General features: G+C 34.0%; 4 protein-coding genes across 11 annotated transcripts in view; 3 read left to right on the top strand and 1 right to left on the bottom strand.

Annotated features, from left to right (window-relative positions):
• The window catches only part of LOC128865025 (unconventional myosin ID), a 42,394-nt gene extending 38,984 nt beyond the window's left edge, over positions 1-3,410 (top strand). For all 5 annotated transcript variants that reach the window (XM_054104893.1, XM_054104894.1, XM_054104890.1 and 2 more), the window contains 2 exons: positions 93-250; positions 311-3,410. In XM_054104893.1, the coding sequence (XP_053960868.1) occupies positions 93-250; positions 311-479 (327 nt within the window). In that variant the 3' untranslated portion in view covers positions 480-3,410. The remainder of the gene's footprint in view (positions 1-92; positions 251-310) is intronic.
• An 817-nt stretch (positions 3,411-4,227) lies between these two features.
• Positions 4,228-5,518, top strand: LOC128865026 (uncharacterized). The gene has a single exon (XM_054104895.1). It carries the CDS (start codon positions 4,704-4,706, stop codon positions 5,430-5,432), a length of 729 nt encoding a protein of 242 aa, XP_053960870.1. The 5' UTR covers positions 4,228-4,703; the 3' UTR covers positions 5,433-5,518.
• A 2,836-nt stretch (positions 5,519-8,354) lies between these two features.
• Positions 8,355-9,725, top strand: LOC128865141 (alpha-ketoglutarate-dependent dioxygenase alkB homolog 6). 2 transcript variants are annotated; one of them, XM_054105170.1, is made up of 4 exons: positions 8,355-8,439; positions 8,578-8,746; positions 8,815-9,028; positions 9,105-9,725. In XM_054105170.1, the coding sequence occupies exons 2-4, from the start codon at positions 8,717-8,719 to the stop codon at positions 9,539-9,541; spliced, it is 681 nt and encodes a 226-aa protein (XP_053961145.1). In that variant the 5' UTR covers positions 8,355-8,439; positions 8,578-8,716; the 3' UTR covers positions 9,542-9,725. The 2 variants fall into 2 exon arrangements, with proteins under 2 accessions (XP_053961145.1, XP_053961144.1); XM_054105169.1 differs by lacking the exon at positions 8,355-8,439 and having other exon boundaries at positions 8,502-8,746.
• Positions 9,726-9,986: 261 nt separating this feature from the next.
• The window catches only part of LOC128865140 (probable serine/threonine-protein kinase nek3), a 91,222-nt gene continuing 83,134 nt past the window's right edge, over positions 9,987-18,074 (bottom strand). For all 3 annotated transcript variants that reach the window (XM_054105165.1, XM_054105167.1, XM_054105168.1), the window contains exon 6: positions 9,987-15,013. In XM_054105165.1, the coding sequence (XP_053961140.1) occupies positions 14,312-15,013 (702 nt within the window). In that variant the 3' untranslated portion in view covers positions 9,987-14,311. The remainder of the gene's footprint in view (positions 15,014-18,074) is intronic.

An 18,074-nucleotide genomic window follows, 5' to 3' on the forward strand; every position in this document is an offset into this window, starting at 1 on the left:
ATTTCTATTAAAACTCTTATATAAATCACAGAAAATATAAGCAAAACCAGACAAAGGCAATTAATAAACACTTATATGTTTTTCATTTGCAGTTAACATCGATCAGCATAAGCCCTGGACGTGACCAACTTATAGTATTTCATTCGCCAACAAATAATGACTTGGTATTTGCCTTGCAAGGTGAAAATTCACAATTAAAAGAGGACCGCATCGGCGAAGTAGTGGGTGTGATCTGTAAAAAATACTTCGAGTACGTATAAGTGCAAATATGCCGAGGACTTTAAAGTTAATATTTGTACTATTCTTTTAGTATTTGCCAGCGTGATCTGCGTGTGGATGTTAGTGCTACAATAGCCTGCCGATTGGGTGGTAAATCCCGAACCATTACCATAGAGGGTGAACCAGGAGTAGAAAGTCCGAATTTCCGACATACAGCGGGAAATATAATTTTCGAAGTTCCACCATCCTATTGCGCTTAAAAATGAATGCGCTTTAAAAATGAAACTACTGCAAATTCTTCTATTGTCTGGTTTTTATATCCGACTCGTTCGTGCCGCTTTCTAAAAGTGCATCTGTATATTCTTGTGTATATAGCATTATCTTTGACTTGTATTGTTTAAATATTTGTGTGCAGCATTTTACAAAGCGGTTCCCCCTTTTGTCGTTTAATATAAAAACGGTGCAACTCCAATTATGTTGTCAACATTTGCACCACTTTTCGTTAAGTTTGTTAATAATGGAAACAACACAATTTTAAATCTACCCACCTTTATTTAGAAGTTACGAAAGTGGTTTATGTTTATGAAAGTTTTTATATGTACAAATGTACATATGCATATCTTACATACAGTCGCCTTCAAAATACAAGGACACTACGCCTTGATCAATTAATTAAATTGTAATATTAAAATTTTACTGATTACCGAAAACAATTATAATTTACATTGCCAGTAAATTTTTATTGATTACTAAAAATTTCTACTGGCGCTGTAAACGCAATGTACTCTAGCCTGAGGAGATAAATCCTAAAAACCTAATAAATACTTTACGTTGGCCATTCTGACATAGCTTATCTAAAAAGAACGTATTACAAAATCATCACCTCAAACGTTATACAATACGAACCAAATAAACTGTATGGAAGAACAGAGAAAAGTCATCCGATGCACTAAAAAAAAAGTGCAGTAAGTATTTTTATTATTGCACATTTGTGTCGTTGGTTGTGAAGCCTAGGACAAATGGTGAAATGGTGACACATATACATTAATTTTTTTAATTTATCAGCACAATTTTACTGACTACTGCTATTTTTTCAGTAACAAGTCAAAATTTACTGATTATTTACTTTAATCTTTTTCAATAATCAGTACTAATTTATTTTATGCAAGTTTACTGGTGCAAAGTCCCCATTTATGGTCTTCAATACGATTCGAGTAACCTGATAAGTATTATATGCATTTGTATTGAATAACTAATATTCCATAACAACCAAATATATTTACATAAGTATATATGTACATATTAAGGAATGTATATTATATAATATTAAACCCAAGGACTATCCAAAAACTTCAGGCGTATAAAACATACTTTTTTTAATAAAAGGAATAAAGAAATGTATGTACTTAAGATATACATATATATGTATGTACGTATGTATATGGCATTGGAGTATATAAGCACAGCGATTATTTTATTATTATGACTTGTATCACAAAAATCGATTCGTGGCTCATGTAAACGAAATAACATTTTCCAAATAGCATTGCACAACATTATGTGTATGTACACAAATGGTGCCATATTATACATAAAAATATCTTCACAGTTACATTGCAAAAGGGCTTGTGATTTTTGTAAAAGCCCATATGATTTTGGAGAATGTTGCTGTCTAGACATAAATCCGATACTGTAGACCCGACCGTAAAAGTGACTTGAACTCATGCATTATTCGTAGCAAATAAGTATTTACGTATATATTTAACACTAAACAGCTTACATTCAAAAAATATACTTAAATTATTTTCATATGAATATTCAAGGAATTCGCATGGAATGGCATGCCTTAAGCAATATCACATAGAGCAGTAAGCATGCAACTAGTAATGACCTCGGCATAGTTAGAAGTTGGTATAAAAAAGTGCTGCATGGATGTATGAATGTTTCTAATTAGGAAATAAGACAAAGATTAAAATATTTTCCGATGAAAAGAGTATGTTTATTAAATTTTCTTTATAACTCCCATCAAACCGATATTTTGACTTTGGTGTGTCTTAAAAACTGTCACGGCTGTTCTTGTTACATCATAAAGCAATCCCCATACATTTTTAGGGAATGCTGTTAAGCGACAGTCCTTGGCCATAGAACCGAATGTTGGAGCAACAGAACCGTAATAGCTCAAGAGTTGTGTTTAGTACATAGTTCGTATGGCAAAATAAAAATATTAATTCGATAGTAAATATCAAGGTGTATTCATAAATATCAAAGTGATATCAGTAAAGCAGCTGATTTGTTCGCTTAGTTCGCTGTTTTTTTTTAATATATTTTGCTGTTGCACAGAATGTTGTTTTTGTTCTACTGTTGTTGCTTTATATGAATGCGCCTTGGTGAATACATTAACATCTATGGAATTTCGTTACCTTATATTTATTATTTGGTATTCAAAGGAATATACTATGACAACGGAATGTGTCAGAAAAGTATAGTTACGAAAAGGAAGGAAGTAAGGACGCATTTTGCCAAGGCAAATCTATTAAAGGTGGTGGCACTAGACCAACAACACGGTTATGTACGTTTGATTGTCAAAGCATAGTATTGAGAAACTAGAAATCAAATAATGAACTCGCCTAGTTTAATTCTGAGCTGACAGCCACATGGATACGGCGAAAGAAAAAAAAACAACTCAGCTGATTTACCAACACCACCTTTAATAGATTCGCCTTGCATTTTGCTCCAAAAAAAAAAAAACAATGAAAAGTAGTAAGAGGCAAAGTTATCAATAATTATAGAATACATGATTGTGCCTTCCCAAGTGCTGTAACGCTAATAAAAAAAAAATAAAGAAACGGAAGGGGGAAATAAGCGAAAGAAAGCCAAGAATATGGAGCAAAGGTTTGTTTATTTTCTATACTGACGTGATTCAATTGTCAAATTCACCAAAAATAAAGTAGCAGTTTTCGGAAAGCGCCATCTTCTGTATTCTCTACATCGTACAATGTTGTGGAATATCACGAACCCATAGAAGGTGATAGCAGTAGTACAAAAACAAAATTTAACAAAACTTCAATCGGAGTGTAATCCAACAATCGTAACAACAACAAAAAACAAGGCACTTGGCATTAAAACCTCTAAATTGCAAGAAAAAAAAACAAATTAACTGTTCTACTATATGAACGTGCCTTGTTCCGAACTTTTGCTTCACTAACTTATTTTGCTCTTATATTGCCTACTTTTAAAACTTTAATATTATATAATGAAATGAAAATTGTTAGAATACTGGCGATTTGTGTACTACAGTGTCGGACAAAACATATTGAAGGTTGCTTATTATTGACACTATCATCTGTCGCGCTGTTGTTTCTTAAAGCCATATTCACTTTTTTACTTGATTTTTAAGAAAATATTAAACAATTGAATGCGTCAAAAATTTTTTATTCACTTCATTCAGAGTTCATCAAATAAAAGCTTACTAAGAATGCTAAACTACGCATTACATAACCAAAAACGGGTTTTTTTTGTCGCTTACTATGATAAATCTCGACTGTTATTTGCTTAAAATTTGTAAAAAAAATGTTTACATCGAATTCGATTATAAAAAAAAAATGTATTATTAAACTTTGTCTTAAGGGGGTTAGTTTAATTTAATTGCTAATTTTTTAAATTTATATTTCACTTTATATATATACTTAGATTTATATGTTTTGTCCGACACTTCGTATGATTATGCATTATTATGAATGCGTAGTTGAAAATTTTACATTATTTTAATATATACAAAAAACAAAACAAATATATTTTAAATTGTATACAATAAATGGAATTTTAAAAAATGCAAACGTAAATCGTTAATTTACACTACACGTATTTGCATCTGCCGGCAAGTGATATTTTTATTCCTACTTATTTGTCCACATTGTTTTTCAGAAAGCTAAATATAAAACAGACATCCGACGCGCAGTTTAGCGCAAATGCGGCACTTAAAGAAATTACCATACAGTAAATGACCAAAAAACTATACGCTAATATTTGCAACTTCCAATTTATACACATACATATGCACATTTACATAAACAAAATTTACACAGATTACTCCTAAACCACTAAATACCTCGGTTCGCAATACATAAGTACATACATACATCGTACGTACGTACATCATTGTGCAGTTGTGTTAATGTGATCGAATAAATACAGAACCAAAACTGATAAAATCGACAGGACAAAGTAAGAGGAATCGCGGCAAAACAGATATAAAGTTGTGGTCGCGGAGTAGAGCTACAGCAAAATCGACCACAGACTGTTGTTGAGGTGATTGCATAAAAAGTGAAAATTTTAATTCGATACATTTCATCATTGAAATGGTATTTACTATTACATACATATAATAAAATATGTAAAAAAATCATAATTGCAAAAACTAGTAAAATAAACGATACAAAAGGAATTTGATTGAGCGGCACTATCCAAATACAATATTTAATCCAATGTCTAGGAGAGTGCGTCGCTTTTTAAAACAAGTGCGTGAGCAAAAAGAAGAGGAACTTAAAAGGGAAGTCACAACTAAAAGGGTAACCATAAATGATACACCTGAGCTGGCTATAGATAATCAGATTAAATCACAGACGCTTAACGAAGCTGAGTCCCTCGATGTTGTGTTTACGCCTTCTGTAAATCACGAAATTTGTAAAGATTTTAACACAAGTTTACAAAGATGTACCAGTCCTTCTATGAACCCCAAGGGTAAATATGTCAATTGGATGAGCAAGCATACCGAATTGGCTACACAGCCATGGTGCTGTGTTGGAGATTTAATGGCGTTCTGTGACAAATATGAGTACCGAACGCTCAGTCTTAGCGATACTCGTGCTCATAACAACATTGTTTCTGAAGTCAAAGCCTTGTTAACCGTTGGCCAAGCTCCTTTTGACCTGCGTAAACGTTTTCCAGGAAACATACATAATCCAGAAAATCTGTGGATTTGCATAGGTCGTAGCGCTAGTGTGGAGTATCATTTGAAAAAAATTTTGAGTGTGTTTCGCAAACCGCTGCTGCATCTGCCTGTGGATAAACAGCGAGTGGCAAGAGAAAACTTCCACCTGGCGGTAAATGAATTACGTTTAGATATATCAGCCCGTATTAGCGCGGTTCAACTTTACGATCGAAATATATTCGAGCGCGAGTTTCATTTGCACTGGCAAGACGCGGTTGAGTGAAAACATAGAAAACAATATTTTAATTTAACTTTTGAGTTAATAATAATAAAAGGATATCAATTGTTGTGTACTTCTTCACTTTATTTTGAACTTTACAGGAAAAAACAAAGAATAATACTGGTTTATTTTGAAAAATAATAAATAACACATGCAGACCTATTTTGCATTCGGATTTGGGTTGAAAAGTAAAATTTTACAAATTATCCACCTGGGTTACTATTATCTTAATTCCGACAATACTTTTAAAAACAAACCAATTTTTTTAGAATCGTATAAAGAAGCAGTACTCAGATAAAGTTATTGTTTTAATTTTTTATTTAATTTCTTTTTTTTTAACTTCTTTTAGAAATCCTTGCAAGTTAATATTTTTATGTTGGTTTTTTTTCAATTAAGCATAAAAACTAAAGCGCCCGAAAAACTATCATATTATAGGAACAATGCTTAGACATGCTACGAGACAATCCCTTTAATATCGTAGAATAACATAATTTCGTGATAAGTTTTTTAATTAATACTGAAACAGCAGGTATAAAAACCGAATAGAACTGTCAAAACAATCAAGATGCTTTTTCAACTCTCAGATAGCTAATTCTAAAATTTCACAGTACCTTCTAAGGGGCAAAAATTAAAAATGTCCAAGGCATAAACATATTTGGTATAGTTAGAAAGCTTCGGAAAGAAATGTTTTTGGTTTTCATCTTAGTCTTAATTTAATCGGTTCGGTTTACTCTGTGGAGCCGCAGAGTTGTGCATCATTTACTCTTCGTGTATACGACCAAATATATCGTTGCGCTGATTTGCTTGTCCTCTCCTTTTTATGCTTGTTACTCCATAAAAATAAGACGCACAAAAAACACCTGAGTAGCACCCCACATATAAAATAATTTTCGTTCGAGATTACGACTCAATGTTGCAACTCGAACCAGCCATGACTTTCTCATTGCGTAACGTAATGCCCTTTTGAAACATTCAAATGGACGACGAGGTACGTTCTCATTGTTAATTACGCAAACATCTCCATCTATTTATTTCGCATTTAAGGTATTTGGAAGAAATTACAAAATTTATACCCGTTTGCGCATCTCTTATAATTACAAGTCATTTTATTTATTTATTCTTTTGGAAAGTGCACGGTTTCAATATCCATTTGAGGGAACGGTTCCACCTTACTTTATTTTTATCATGGCCTAAAATATATGTATGTGCAGACGAAATTGAAAACTGAATGAGTTGTACATATGAATTTTTACAAAACTTTTCGAGGGCACCTATATTTAAGCTATACTGTGCGATAAATGTATTTTATAATTGTATTGATTTAGTGGAAGACTTTAAGAACTTTTCAAAAAGCCTTAAGATAGGTGCTTCCCACCACTAGGCGCAGAGAAATTTTTTTAATACAATTAAGTTTTGAAAGGTCTTCTGGTGGATCTAATTAGATTTCGTCAAGGTGAATTTCCTTCGAGAGAGAGACTTCGTCGCCAAGTACTTTCGTTAATTAAATTAGAAATTAAACGTTTTTTGTTCGAAAGCGCGGGGGCCAAAAATAAAATGCAACTGTTATTGTACCACTGGTGGTCGCTATCGTTTTATGTTCCTATAAAGTAAGATTTATGAATTTTTACAGAATGAAGTAAATAAATACAATCGGTCTTGAACTATTATATATGTGTTCTCGCGCCCTTTCGTCTTTGGAATGAACATTTTTGACCCTTCATCTGACAGATCTGAATACGGCCTGCACCGTTATCGGAATTAACAAATCATTGCTTTGTGAAGCACCATCAGAATTCTGTTCTTTCACAACAGTTCGAGTCTGGAACACTTTGTCAGTATGAGAAAAATAATTACCTTACATTTTTTCGAATTGTCAAATTCCTGATACGCTGAACAAGTGTTGTAGATGTATTTTTTGTCTGTAATAACATACCACAACGGCATAGTATAGAAACGTAAACGTACTTAAGATTAACGAACTGCGAAGACATCCTATGAATCGAGGGTTAATGTTTACTCTTTTTAAAAGATCAAAAGCCAAAGATGCTCTCTTAACCTAGGATTTATATAAGATAGTTCTCTGAAGACAATTGAAAATACTTATTAACCGTCAAAAAAGAAAAAATCATTTGGGGAATATAGACGTCTCAACAGTTATAAAGACAATTCCCTCTTAACAGTTTGGGTACATTTGACGTATCAGAATGTCATGCATTTATTTCCCCAAATTCGCACGTCACATTCTGATACGTCAGTAAAATGGAGATAATATTTAACAAATCATTCTTGTTTATTTGAGAGTAATTCGTATTGCAGTGAACCTTATTTGGGATACACAACCCCATAATGGCAAAAATAGAGAACATATTTTGTCAGTGTTAGCGACAGTTTAGAAGAAAGTAGTGCTTTTGATCAATGTGAGAACTTTTCAGTTATCCTTTTGAAAAATATCACATGCTTCAAAACTATTAATAGTTTGCTTTTTGTTACGAATTGGTTTTATTTATTTTACTTTTTTTGTAACAATAACTGCTTAAACTACCTAAACACCATATAATCTAGGAGTATATACCATGAATAATATGAATCTGCCATAAAATATACTGCTTTTAATTTCCAACAAAATTAAATGCGCGCCAAACGCTGGATTTCTATCAAATAAATGTGTATCCAACAACTGCCATTAACGCGTTTCGTGCAAATAATTTGTTCTGACTTCGATTCTTACACAAACTACAACGAAACGTCGCCGTTGGCCAGTTACGTCAAATGCCGAATTTACTATCTCCGAAAAATCATAGACAGTGACGAAGCCAATGAGAAAATTGTGAATGGGCTAGTAAATGTGAATATACCTATTGCTATTGTTTTTGCAAAACGGTACAAATGACGAACATGGTTGGCAATCTGTCTTTACATTTATTTTTCCACTTGAAATATTGGGAATCTGAATGTAAATTAATAAAGCACTGGCAAAAAAATGGATTACTGACATTCAAACTACCAAACCGTAAGAAAGAAAATTTTCTTAATTCGCAATCCATTCACTGTGAATTCTTCGAAAAGGAAATTAGGATTTCTTTGTTTTTGTTTTGTACAACAGCTGATGACAAATTTTGCTTTTGGATTTATTTCTATTCCTTTAAAGTTCACATTTAAGATCTTCAAATTTAAACTTGGGGCACTACTAATAACGTAATTTATTTATGGAAGGAAATTTACTAAATTCTTAAATAGAGAAGATCCATAAAATACACAAACATCTCAAATATTACATTTCTTGTGATATGGATTTGTCTGACTTCCAAGTTCGCATGGTAAATTCATTCGATGCGGTGAAGGTTCAAAAACAAAAAAATGACTAACTCTTTTTTAATCTACTCAGTGCCCTCCAACGGCTATATATATTCCAAACTTCATAACTTCGGAAGATGAGCAACGTATTTTCTCTCAGATCGATCGAGCTCCAAAACCTAAATGGACACAGTTGCTTAACAGGCGCCTTATAAACTACGGGGGCATACCCCATCCGAACGGAATGCTAGCTGAGCGAATTCCTGAATGGCTGCAGGTTTATGTAGACAAAATAAATAATTTAAGTAAGTTTGGTAATGGTAAATTTAGCACATAGTGTTTTCATTTAAGGATTCCAATTTCCTGCCAATTTTGATATAGATATTTTTGAGTCTAAAAAAGCAAATCACGTACTAATTAACGAATACTTGCCTGGACAAGGGATTATGCCACATACTGATGGTCCTCTGTTTTACCCTGTAATATCAACTATAACTAGTGGCTCTCATACGGTCCTTGACTTCATTGAACGAGAAAAGGATGCATCCAATAATCTCCATAGTTTAGGTTTCGCGCGTAAGGTTATTTTCAAAATACTTTTAGAGCCCCGTAGTTTGTTAATACTCAAAGACTCATTGTATACTGACTATTTGCATTCAATTAATGAAGTCAAACAAGATGTTCTCTGCGACCGAATCTTCAACTATAAGAGCTGCGAAACGGTCCATAAAATTGGAGACATATTACAGCGTGGGACTCGTATATCACTAACTATACGGTATGTGCCGAAAACGACTAAAATGAAATTAAAATTTTGAGAGCTCTTTGGATATATATACATGTGTATACCAACCAAACAATATTGTTACTCTTAATTCAAGCTGGGTAATATTAAATGATACAAATTTGTATGTAAATGTTAGTTATGTTAGTTAATAATAAAATCTGATGTTTAAAAAGTATATTTTTATTTAATAAATAATTAAATAATATTTTTATATATTCGTACATAAAAATTTTCAGTTTAAAAATCCAACAATATCTGAAAATTTAAATGGGTCAATAGAGAAATTACATGTATATATGTAAAAAAACAAGCCTCATATGAAAAACATCGGCGTTCGGAGGTGGCGTAAAACTGTAGGTCTCTCTATTTGTGGATAAAAACATCAAGATACACACCACAAACAGTAGAATAGCTCCACCAAAACACCCAACAAAAGCGCTTACCTCAATTATATATTGATTAAAAACACAATATAATTATATAGTTGAAAACATATTTTATTAATTTATTCCTCCATTACATTCCTAAGTTACAAAAGCAAAGGAAAACAACAAGGTTCCTCACTAAATTTTTTTGCATAAAGTAATTGCAGCACGCTGTAAATACAGCGACCGAAAATCTGCGTTCACTTTATTTCTTTTAATAATACCGTTATTGTTTTTGCTAATTTTGCTCTTTGTTATTATAATTGATTGGTTGACGAATGCAGTTGGTTGACGAACTCAGAGCTCATTTTATTTAAAAAAGGTAATAATTTGAAAACATGGAAACTAAAGGGAAAGATGTTAGTGCCGTTCGCACGACAGTCGGTTCTAGGCAACCGGAACGACCTGGCTTTATATTCGTCCAAGGACTGTCACTTCAGCAGCATTCCCCATATATATGTAAGGAAAAATTTTATGCTGCTACAATTTATTAGTGTATCAGAAAGAAAAATAATTACAAATTTGTGGAAAGATGGAAATAGTTTCCACAATATTGGCAAATCTATTGGGAGAATGTATTCCTCTGTTCAACGCGTAGTAAACAGTTACAAGAAAACGGGGAGTTTAAAATCCAAACCCAGATCTGGGCGTCCCAGAACACTATCGGTCCGAGAAGATCGCAACATAATCAATATGGCAAGGGTTATCCTTTGAATTACATTATTAAAAATTCTTAAAAAAAGTTGTACATAAAGCTGGATATCATCGTATAGTCGCTCGAAGAAAACCGTTTATTTCATTTGTTAACAGAAGAAAGCGCATTGAATTTGCTAATAATTATGTATATATGTAAGTAAGCCTCCAGAGTTTTCGAAACAAGTGATTTTTTTCAGACGTAAGTAAATTTTGTATATTTGGGATAAGAGGTCCTCACATTGTTTGGCGCAAATCAGGAATTGCCCTTGAGAAACAAAATTTTGTTGGCACAGTCAAACCGGCGGTGGTGAAGTTATGTGGGGTGCATGGCGGCAAGTAGAGTGGGTGAGTTAGAATTGAATCGACAATGGATAAATGGGAAAATTAGAACGTTTCAAAAGGGAATTTGAAACAGAGTACCGAGAATCTTGGCTTACTAAGAACGTTTTGGATCCAATATGATAACGACCCAAAATACACAGCCGAGGTCGTTAAGCTTTGGCTCCCTGTAGGCAGACTTTATGAGCTGTGTTTAAATATATATAAATGGTAAATTAACCCAATGTTTCGTTTGTCTTCGAGTTGACGATAACGGATTGAGGACGCGTCTGACTAAAAACAGAAAAATATGGGAATTCTTACTTGCACTGCGGTGCAACGGTTTTCATGGATTTGATTGTCCCGCGCTCGACAGCTTTTGGGTGCCTGTTCTATGGTATAATAAAGTATGGTGACTCGCCCGATCTCACCCCTCCAATGCGCTACAGAAACATATTCAGATCTGAAGAGGGTGGAAGCGACAGCAAAATCAACATTGATGTATACCTGTTCATCTGAAAGATACAAACAAGCGGTGATAGAGTGGTATGCTACAATCTAAAGAAGTATGGGATGGTATCAAAAATTTGTCAGCGTGCGTACTCAATGATTTGAGATAAATGGAGAGAAACCGAAGGCATAGCACTAAATAGCTGAAATTCCATAGTAGTAGATGTAGCAACTTTTCCTGTAGTAGTAGATGTAGTAACTTTTCCTGTAGTAGTAGATTTAGTAACTTACGGTTGTGCTATAGGACCACTTTCCAGATAAATTTATTTGGATGCAGGTAAACTGACGATACCAGATATAGGAACTTACGTTTCTATGGTATGGACAGAGACATGGTGGGTGGGAGAGTACTGTTATGACAGGGACCTCATCAGATGACCTAAACAGTGGGTGGTAACAAGCAGATGCTACTTTCGACGTATTGCATCAGGACAATAACAATGTTGTAAATTTTTCACATAAGGAGGAAAATATTTTTTATCCAATGCTGAATATTAACTTCCTTATGTACGGGAAGGCATACACTAAATAACATTTGTATAATTATGACGCACATAAAAAGATGTGTATATTTGCATGTTCATATTTAATACATTAGAGTTTTACTAGTCTCATAATCTGAAGTTAATAGACTTTAATTCACTAAGTGACAGAAATTTAAAAATTTTATAAAACATAATAGTGTTGAACAAATTTTAGCAAGAAGCACATAATTGTATCCATAAAAGTTAATATTCCTAAACTGACTAGTAATAAATAGCTTAGCATTAAATAATGTAAATATTAATGTAAATATTAAAAATATTTGAATATTTTAAATAACTGCTGACTTGTTTGTTAATTATCTTATTAAAACGATAATTACACTAAACTAGAAATTCCATTAAAATTAAGTACACTTTCTTTAGGGTTGGGTACATAGGGAATATATAAATTTATTTTAAGAAACTAGCGTTATTTCTAATAATTTGACTATTTTTTATTTTCGGCTTTGAAGAGTTCATGTAACCTGGTTAATAGTACAACAGAATGGTAAGGAAGTTATGTACGCATATGCAGATAAGCTTAAATTTATTTTTCGTAGTAACTATTTCAGTGGAAGACTGCGATGTTTTGTTGCTTATTATTTTCAATATTTACATATCATATTTTACTACTAAAACAACTATATTACTATAAATATGGTAAAAAAACTATTCTTCATTATACTAAGGCATTTTTTATAAGGAAACTTACTTACTACATAACAGCAAAATATTTGCATACTATTGTGATTGCTTTTCTGTTCTACATATGAATGAATTGCATGATATTCTAAATGCATCTTTAATGCTATTATATTTACAACAACTATAACAATAATGATTGCTGTTCAAAAACTGAAGCTAAATTATTTATACAACAAACTGAAGTTCCAGATTACAGAAAATTCGTTACATTCTGTATTGTGGTAATCACAAATACTTCGAAATCTTTAGTTTTAGATTATTTAACCCTTTCCGGTAAAATGAGAGTCTAACTCGTGGTTTTTTATGTCATGCCACTAAAGTTTCTGTTTAATATGAAAATAATTTCAGTTTAAAATTTATCAGTGTTTTGAAAAGTACCACACGCTTGAAAACAATTAACTTAAGCTGATTAAGGTTTTGCTTGCCAATTTGCATATTAATTAAGATTTAAGATATATACACTAATTAAGAATAGGTAAGAATTGTACAATGAAACCAGTTTTTTTAAATAAAGCTTTTCATTATTAAATATTAATAATTCAGAAAACTATAATTTCATGGAAAATTGAGTTTATTAAAGAAAGGTAATATTAAGACTGGTAGAATGAAAAGCTCAAGTGAATTACTAATATTTTAAACTGTGAAATGTACCAATAAAAATGCATTACCTTACGTATTACCTTCACATTAGCTATGTATACCATATTTGTATGTACATATGTATGTGAAAGTGTTTTCTGTACACAACAATAAAACACTACTCATCCAAACCAGACTAAGTTTCCATTGAGCGGAACTGAAAACTAGAAATTCAGTTTTTCGAGAGGAATTGTAGATATGTATGTATTTAAATATCGCTCATTTACTTCAAGAGAGCCATCATCCGAAAACGGCGTCAAAGCTTTCAATTTACTTTGTCCTTAAGTAAAAATGGCAGGATTCTCTTCCAAGTGAATTTCATTGAAATCTTAATTTTTTTGCAACTCATTCCAAAGTGAATTACAACAGTACCTGTCCGATATTTTCACCTAACGAGATGCTGTAAATTGAAATTTTGTTGAATTTTATACACAACATAAAAGAATGGACTAGTCATTTCTACATGATGGATGATGACACGTTGCAGCAAATGTGCGATACACATAGGTATATCTTTGCCCTTTTTAAAAATTAGCTAAAAGTCTTGGTTTATTGAAAACTGAAAGTCATCGTACTTAAATTATATGTTAACGACTGAATGGCGCATTTTAACTTGAAAGGTTTAAGCTGAGCTTCTTCTCCAATTTTTGTAGTGCGTTTGATTGTTTAATTCCTTCCTATAATTGGATAAACTTAGTTTTATGCTGCCTTCGAGAAATGTATTCGGGCATTATAACTGAATTCACGCAGCGGTTGTAAGTACGAGTTTTTATTTCGACACTAAATAAGTAAAATACGGGTCGGAAAAAAGTACGCTTATAAGACAGAGCGGAAAACTTTTATAAGATATTTGTGAATATCCGCTATATACATACATACTTAAGAGTTAAGTCCCAGTGTCAAAAAATCATAGCTTATCAAGCCCGGTGGGGGCAGTACTAATATATATAGTAATACCATATACACAATATCAATAAACGAAAGCTAACTGCCAACATCTGCGACATCACCAGTTCCGGCTCGTTGTAAACTCCCGTTCTTAGTGTTACTGCTCCCGCCACTTCTACTATTACTTTTGCAGTCTTTATTTGCTATGGAATCAAACGGAGTGTCGAGTATGCAGCAAGTGTTACCGCCAGTCGTTTTGTTAGCTACTTTTACGCCGCTTCTCTTATTCTCACCACTTACTTTCTCATTGTTGTGACTGTCACTGTTCGGCGCATTCTTATATATATTGGCGCTTATCTGTAGTGTGAGGGCGGAACAGCTACTGCTGCTCTCATTATTGATACTGACACTCGGTCGCCGCTGCTCCGTTATTTGTGTTTGAGTTTGTTGGACTTCTTGTCTTTCTTCACGAGTCTGTTTTTCTTTCTCGTTTATATCGCTTATGGTGGCGATATCGTTAGTCGCTCCAACCGTGCTTGTATCTCCTGCTGCTGCTGGTGCTTCTATTGGCATTGTTGATATCGGTCTCACTGCATCATTCTTAGCTGCGGCTTGTAAGGCCAACATTTGCCGTGCTTGTGTAATGCATGTCACGCATGGGCAGGGACCGCCTAGTTTTTTCGCAAGGATTGACCGCAACTTTAACGCAGGTCCTAATTTCATGCCCAATGAATTCAGCAAATGATCCTCCGTGAGCAAAGGTAAACCGCTGCCATCAATGCATTGATCACGAAAATGCTGCAAAAGAGTAGAAAAGGGAGTTCTTTAGAGCAAAATGTAATTATTATCAAGATGCATACATTATAGATACGCCTTGGTAATTGTCCTATTTCAAGAGTAGGATGACTGCCAGGTTTTTCAGCACGAAACTAATTACTTCTTTACATTAGTATTGTAGCTATAAGCTCATGTACCTCTTTTGATATGTATATGTAACAAGCAATGGATCCATACGATCTCAGAACAATAGTAGAAAAAAACGAAAGAAGTAAATAAACAATAGAAGTTTTTATGCTGATTTCAACGGGATTTAAACCATTTTTTCTTGAAAGTTAAAAAATTTGTGGATATATCGAGGATCAAAGGTAAATTTTCTTCTTCTTGATCGGCGCAATAACATTTTGGCCGAGTTTAGCGTATAATAAAGCCGTTTCTTTCTCGTGATATCTGACGCCAGTAGCACACATATGAGGCCAAATCCTTCACCACTTGATTTTTCTAACACAAAGGACTGCTTTTCTTCTTTTGCTACCACCTCGTACAGCTCATTGTTCCATCGTCTACGATATTCGCCATCTTCAACGTGCAACTGCCAGTTCCGTAAAATCTTTTTTTTCAAGCACTTTAATAGATATTGGCATCGTCAAAGCTTTTGCGATATATAATAGAACGGGCAAGGAGAGACTTTTAAACTATAGTTTTTGTTCACCGAGAGGAGATTTTAATACTTAAATGCCCACTTAGTCAAAAGTAGCCCTTGTTGGTAAGATAGATGCTTCGTTGGATTTTAAGACAGACAATATTATCAGTGTTAATGCTGATAAATAAATTAAGTCTTTTACTACTTAAAAATTAAACAGTCAGCAGTGACGTGGGTGCCGAGTGCGCTAACATCTTGTTTGATAACTGGAGGTGTTTCGTCTTGTCCTTCCTTACCAATAGACCCACCAATACATATATAACTAACGTCGCGGTTGCTAAAGCCAATATTACTATCATACGCCAGCAGTTGCACGATTTTATGATAAATTATAGGTGAGCGATTATGTTCTGCGGCTCGAAATTCTTTTCCAGTATCAGGTTTAACAGACACACAATAGGGATCCCCCTTGTCTAAAACCTCATTTGGTAAAAAAGTGCCGGAGAGTTCCTTTCCAATTCAAACAGAGTTGCTTGTGTTATTTTGCGGTGATATCAAATTCAGACTTCGCATCATACATGCAACTCCTTTTCGTGCATTCGAAAGCGAGTAGTAGTGGGCACAGATACAGAAATATTTTTTTTATGGATTGGACAGAGCACACTTAATTTGCAATCGGCAGGTGTGCATTCATTCTACCATATTTAGCATAGGAGCTGATGCAAGCGCCAACCATTGCAGCCATGTTTGAATAGTTCAGACGGTCGTTCATCGGCTCGCAAGGTATTGTTGTTCTTTAGCCACAATTTTCTTCGAAAAGAGAAAAAGTGAGTTTCATTAAACAGTATATTAAATTACCTTCCATTTGATATATCCTATGCTTACTTTTAACTTTGCCTTCCTCAACATTGTCAGCACAAGAAGTTCTATCAAAACTCAGCTCAACAAATTCATCAGTCTCAATCACCGTCGGACATATGTACATACATACATATACACTTGTGTTCACATCACTAAGCCAGTTTATTTTTTACAGTATTTTTCATGCTAAATTTTTTTTCGTTAACTTCTTATAAAGTTTAGATTAGTAGTAAAAACTTGCCCAGTGTGCTTTTATGTACATACATCTCAGGGGCTTTGGACAATTCACGTACAATTCGTCCGGAGTATGAAACTTTCTATGATAGGAACGACTCTAGGGAGTACAAGAATCAGTTATTCTAAGGAAGCAACATATCTTGGTGTGTTGCTGGAAAGAACCCTGACTTGAAATGCTCACTTATACGCTGTTAACAATAAAGCGACGTGGGATCTGTCCACCCAAAAGACTTACAGGACTTACTTTTGTTATAAAATCAGTAGTCATCTTAGCATTCCTTAGCATGGTGACTTAAAACTGGACAAACAACTTCAAGAACAAAATCAAGTTAATTGCTACGATTTGTGTGCATCGGCATAACTGGGGCGATAAGAACTTGAACTCAGTGCACTTATGTATAGGAATACCTTCCTTTCCTAGCATTATAAAGAATGAGCTTACCTTAGGAGCTCTAAGACTTCACAATACTTCTCACCAAAAGATTCGGTTCGCATGGAAATCTCAACGAAATTCATAAACAATCATATAAAGCAATTGCATGATGTCATGAATCCTGCGCTAAAGAGTTACAGAAATTTCACGGTATCTATTTTAGACTGGGCTCTCTCGAAATCTAGAACACAGATGGGTCTTCGCTTGCGGATGGTAGAACTGGTGCGGGTTTCCTTGGACCAGACTTCAAAATATCGATACCAATAAACATTTTCACCACCGTCTTTCAAGAGATCCATGACATAGAAGTCTCTGGCAGAGAATACCTAGGAAGATATACTACATCGAAGCGTATCAGTATTTTGGCAAAAAGCCAGGCGATCCTAAGAGCACTGTACTCTCACACAACAACTTCTAAACTAGGAGTAAGGCACACCGTCTTGTTGGACTGGATACCAGGACCTGATACATCCTCTGCAAATAAGCTCTCGCAAGAGGAAGACTCACTCACTCACTGAGGTGGTGTGATTCTGGATCTATTTTTAATATAGAACAAAAAGAACCGGGAAGTGCTTAGCGGATCGCAGTGCACTATGACCTATTAAAATAATAATCATAACTATGTCTAGCAGCTGGCACCCTTTTAAGTCGACTCCGACCCGCAGTTATTTTTTTATAAGGAGCTTTTTCATGGCAGTAATACGCTCGGAAGTTTGCCATTGCCTGCCGAGGGGGGGCCGCTATTAGAAAAAACGTTTTCTTCATTTTGGTGTTTCACGGAGATTCCAACCTACGTTCTCCTAATTTCTAGCCAGCGCTCTCCTTCACTTTTTGTGGGGTAGAAAATGCAACATTTTGAGAAATTATAACAACACGCACCCCTATGAATATGCCTAAGGAAAACACGG

This window comes from Anastrepha ludens, chromosome 5 (genome assembly GCF_028408465.1).
Source record: "Anastrepha ludens isolate Willacy chromosome 5, idAnaLude1.1, whole genome shotgun sequence".
NCBI lineage: Eukaryota > Metazoa > Arthropoda > Insecta > Diptera > Tephritidae > Anastrepha > Anastrepha ludens.

Coding starts and splice junctions, on each gene's coding strand:
- LOC128865026 (XM_054104895.1), top strand. CDS start 4,704: ATGTCTAGGAGAGTGCGTCGCTTTTTAAAACAAGTGCGTGAGCAAAAA.
- LOC128865141 (XM_054105170.1), top strand. CDS start 8,717: ATGGATTTGTCTGACTTCCAAGTTCGCATG. Junction 8,747..8,814: donor CTGACTTCCAAGTTCGCATG/GTAAATTCATTC, acceptor TAATCTACTCAG/TGCCCTCCAACGGCTATATA. Junction 9,029..9,104: donor AGACAAAATAAATAATTTAA/GTAAGTTTGGTA, acceptor ATTTTGATATAG/ATATTTTTGAGTCTAAAAAA.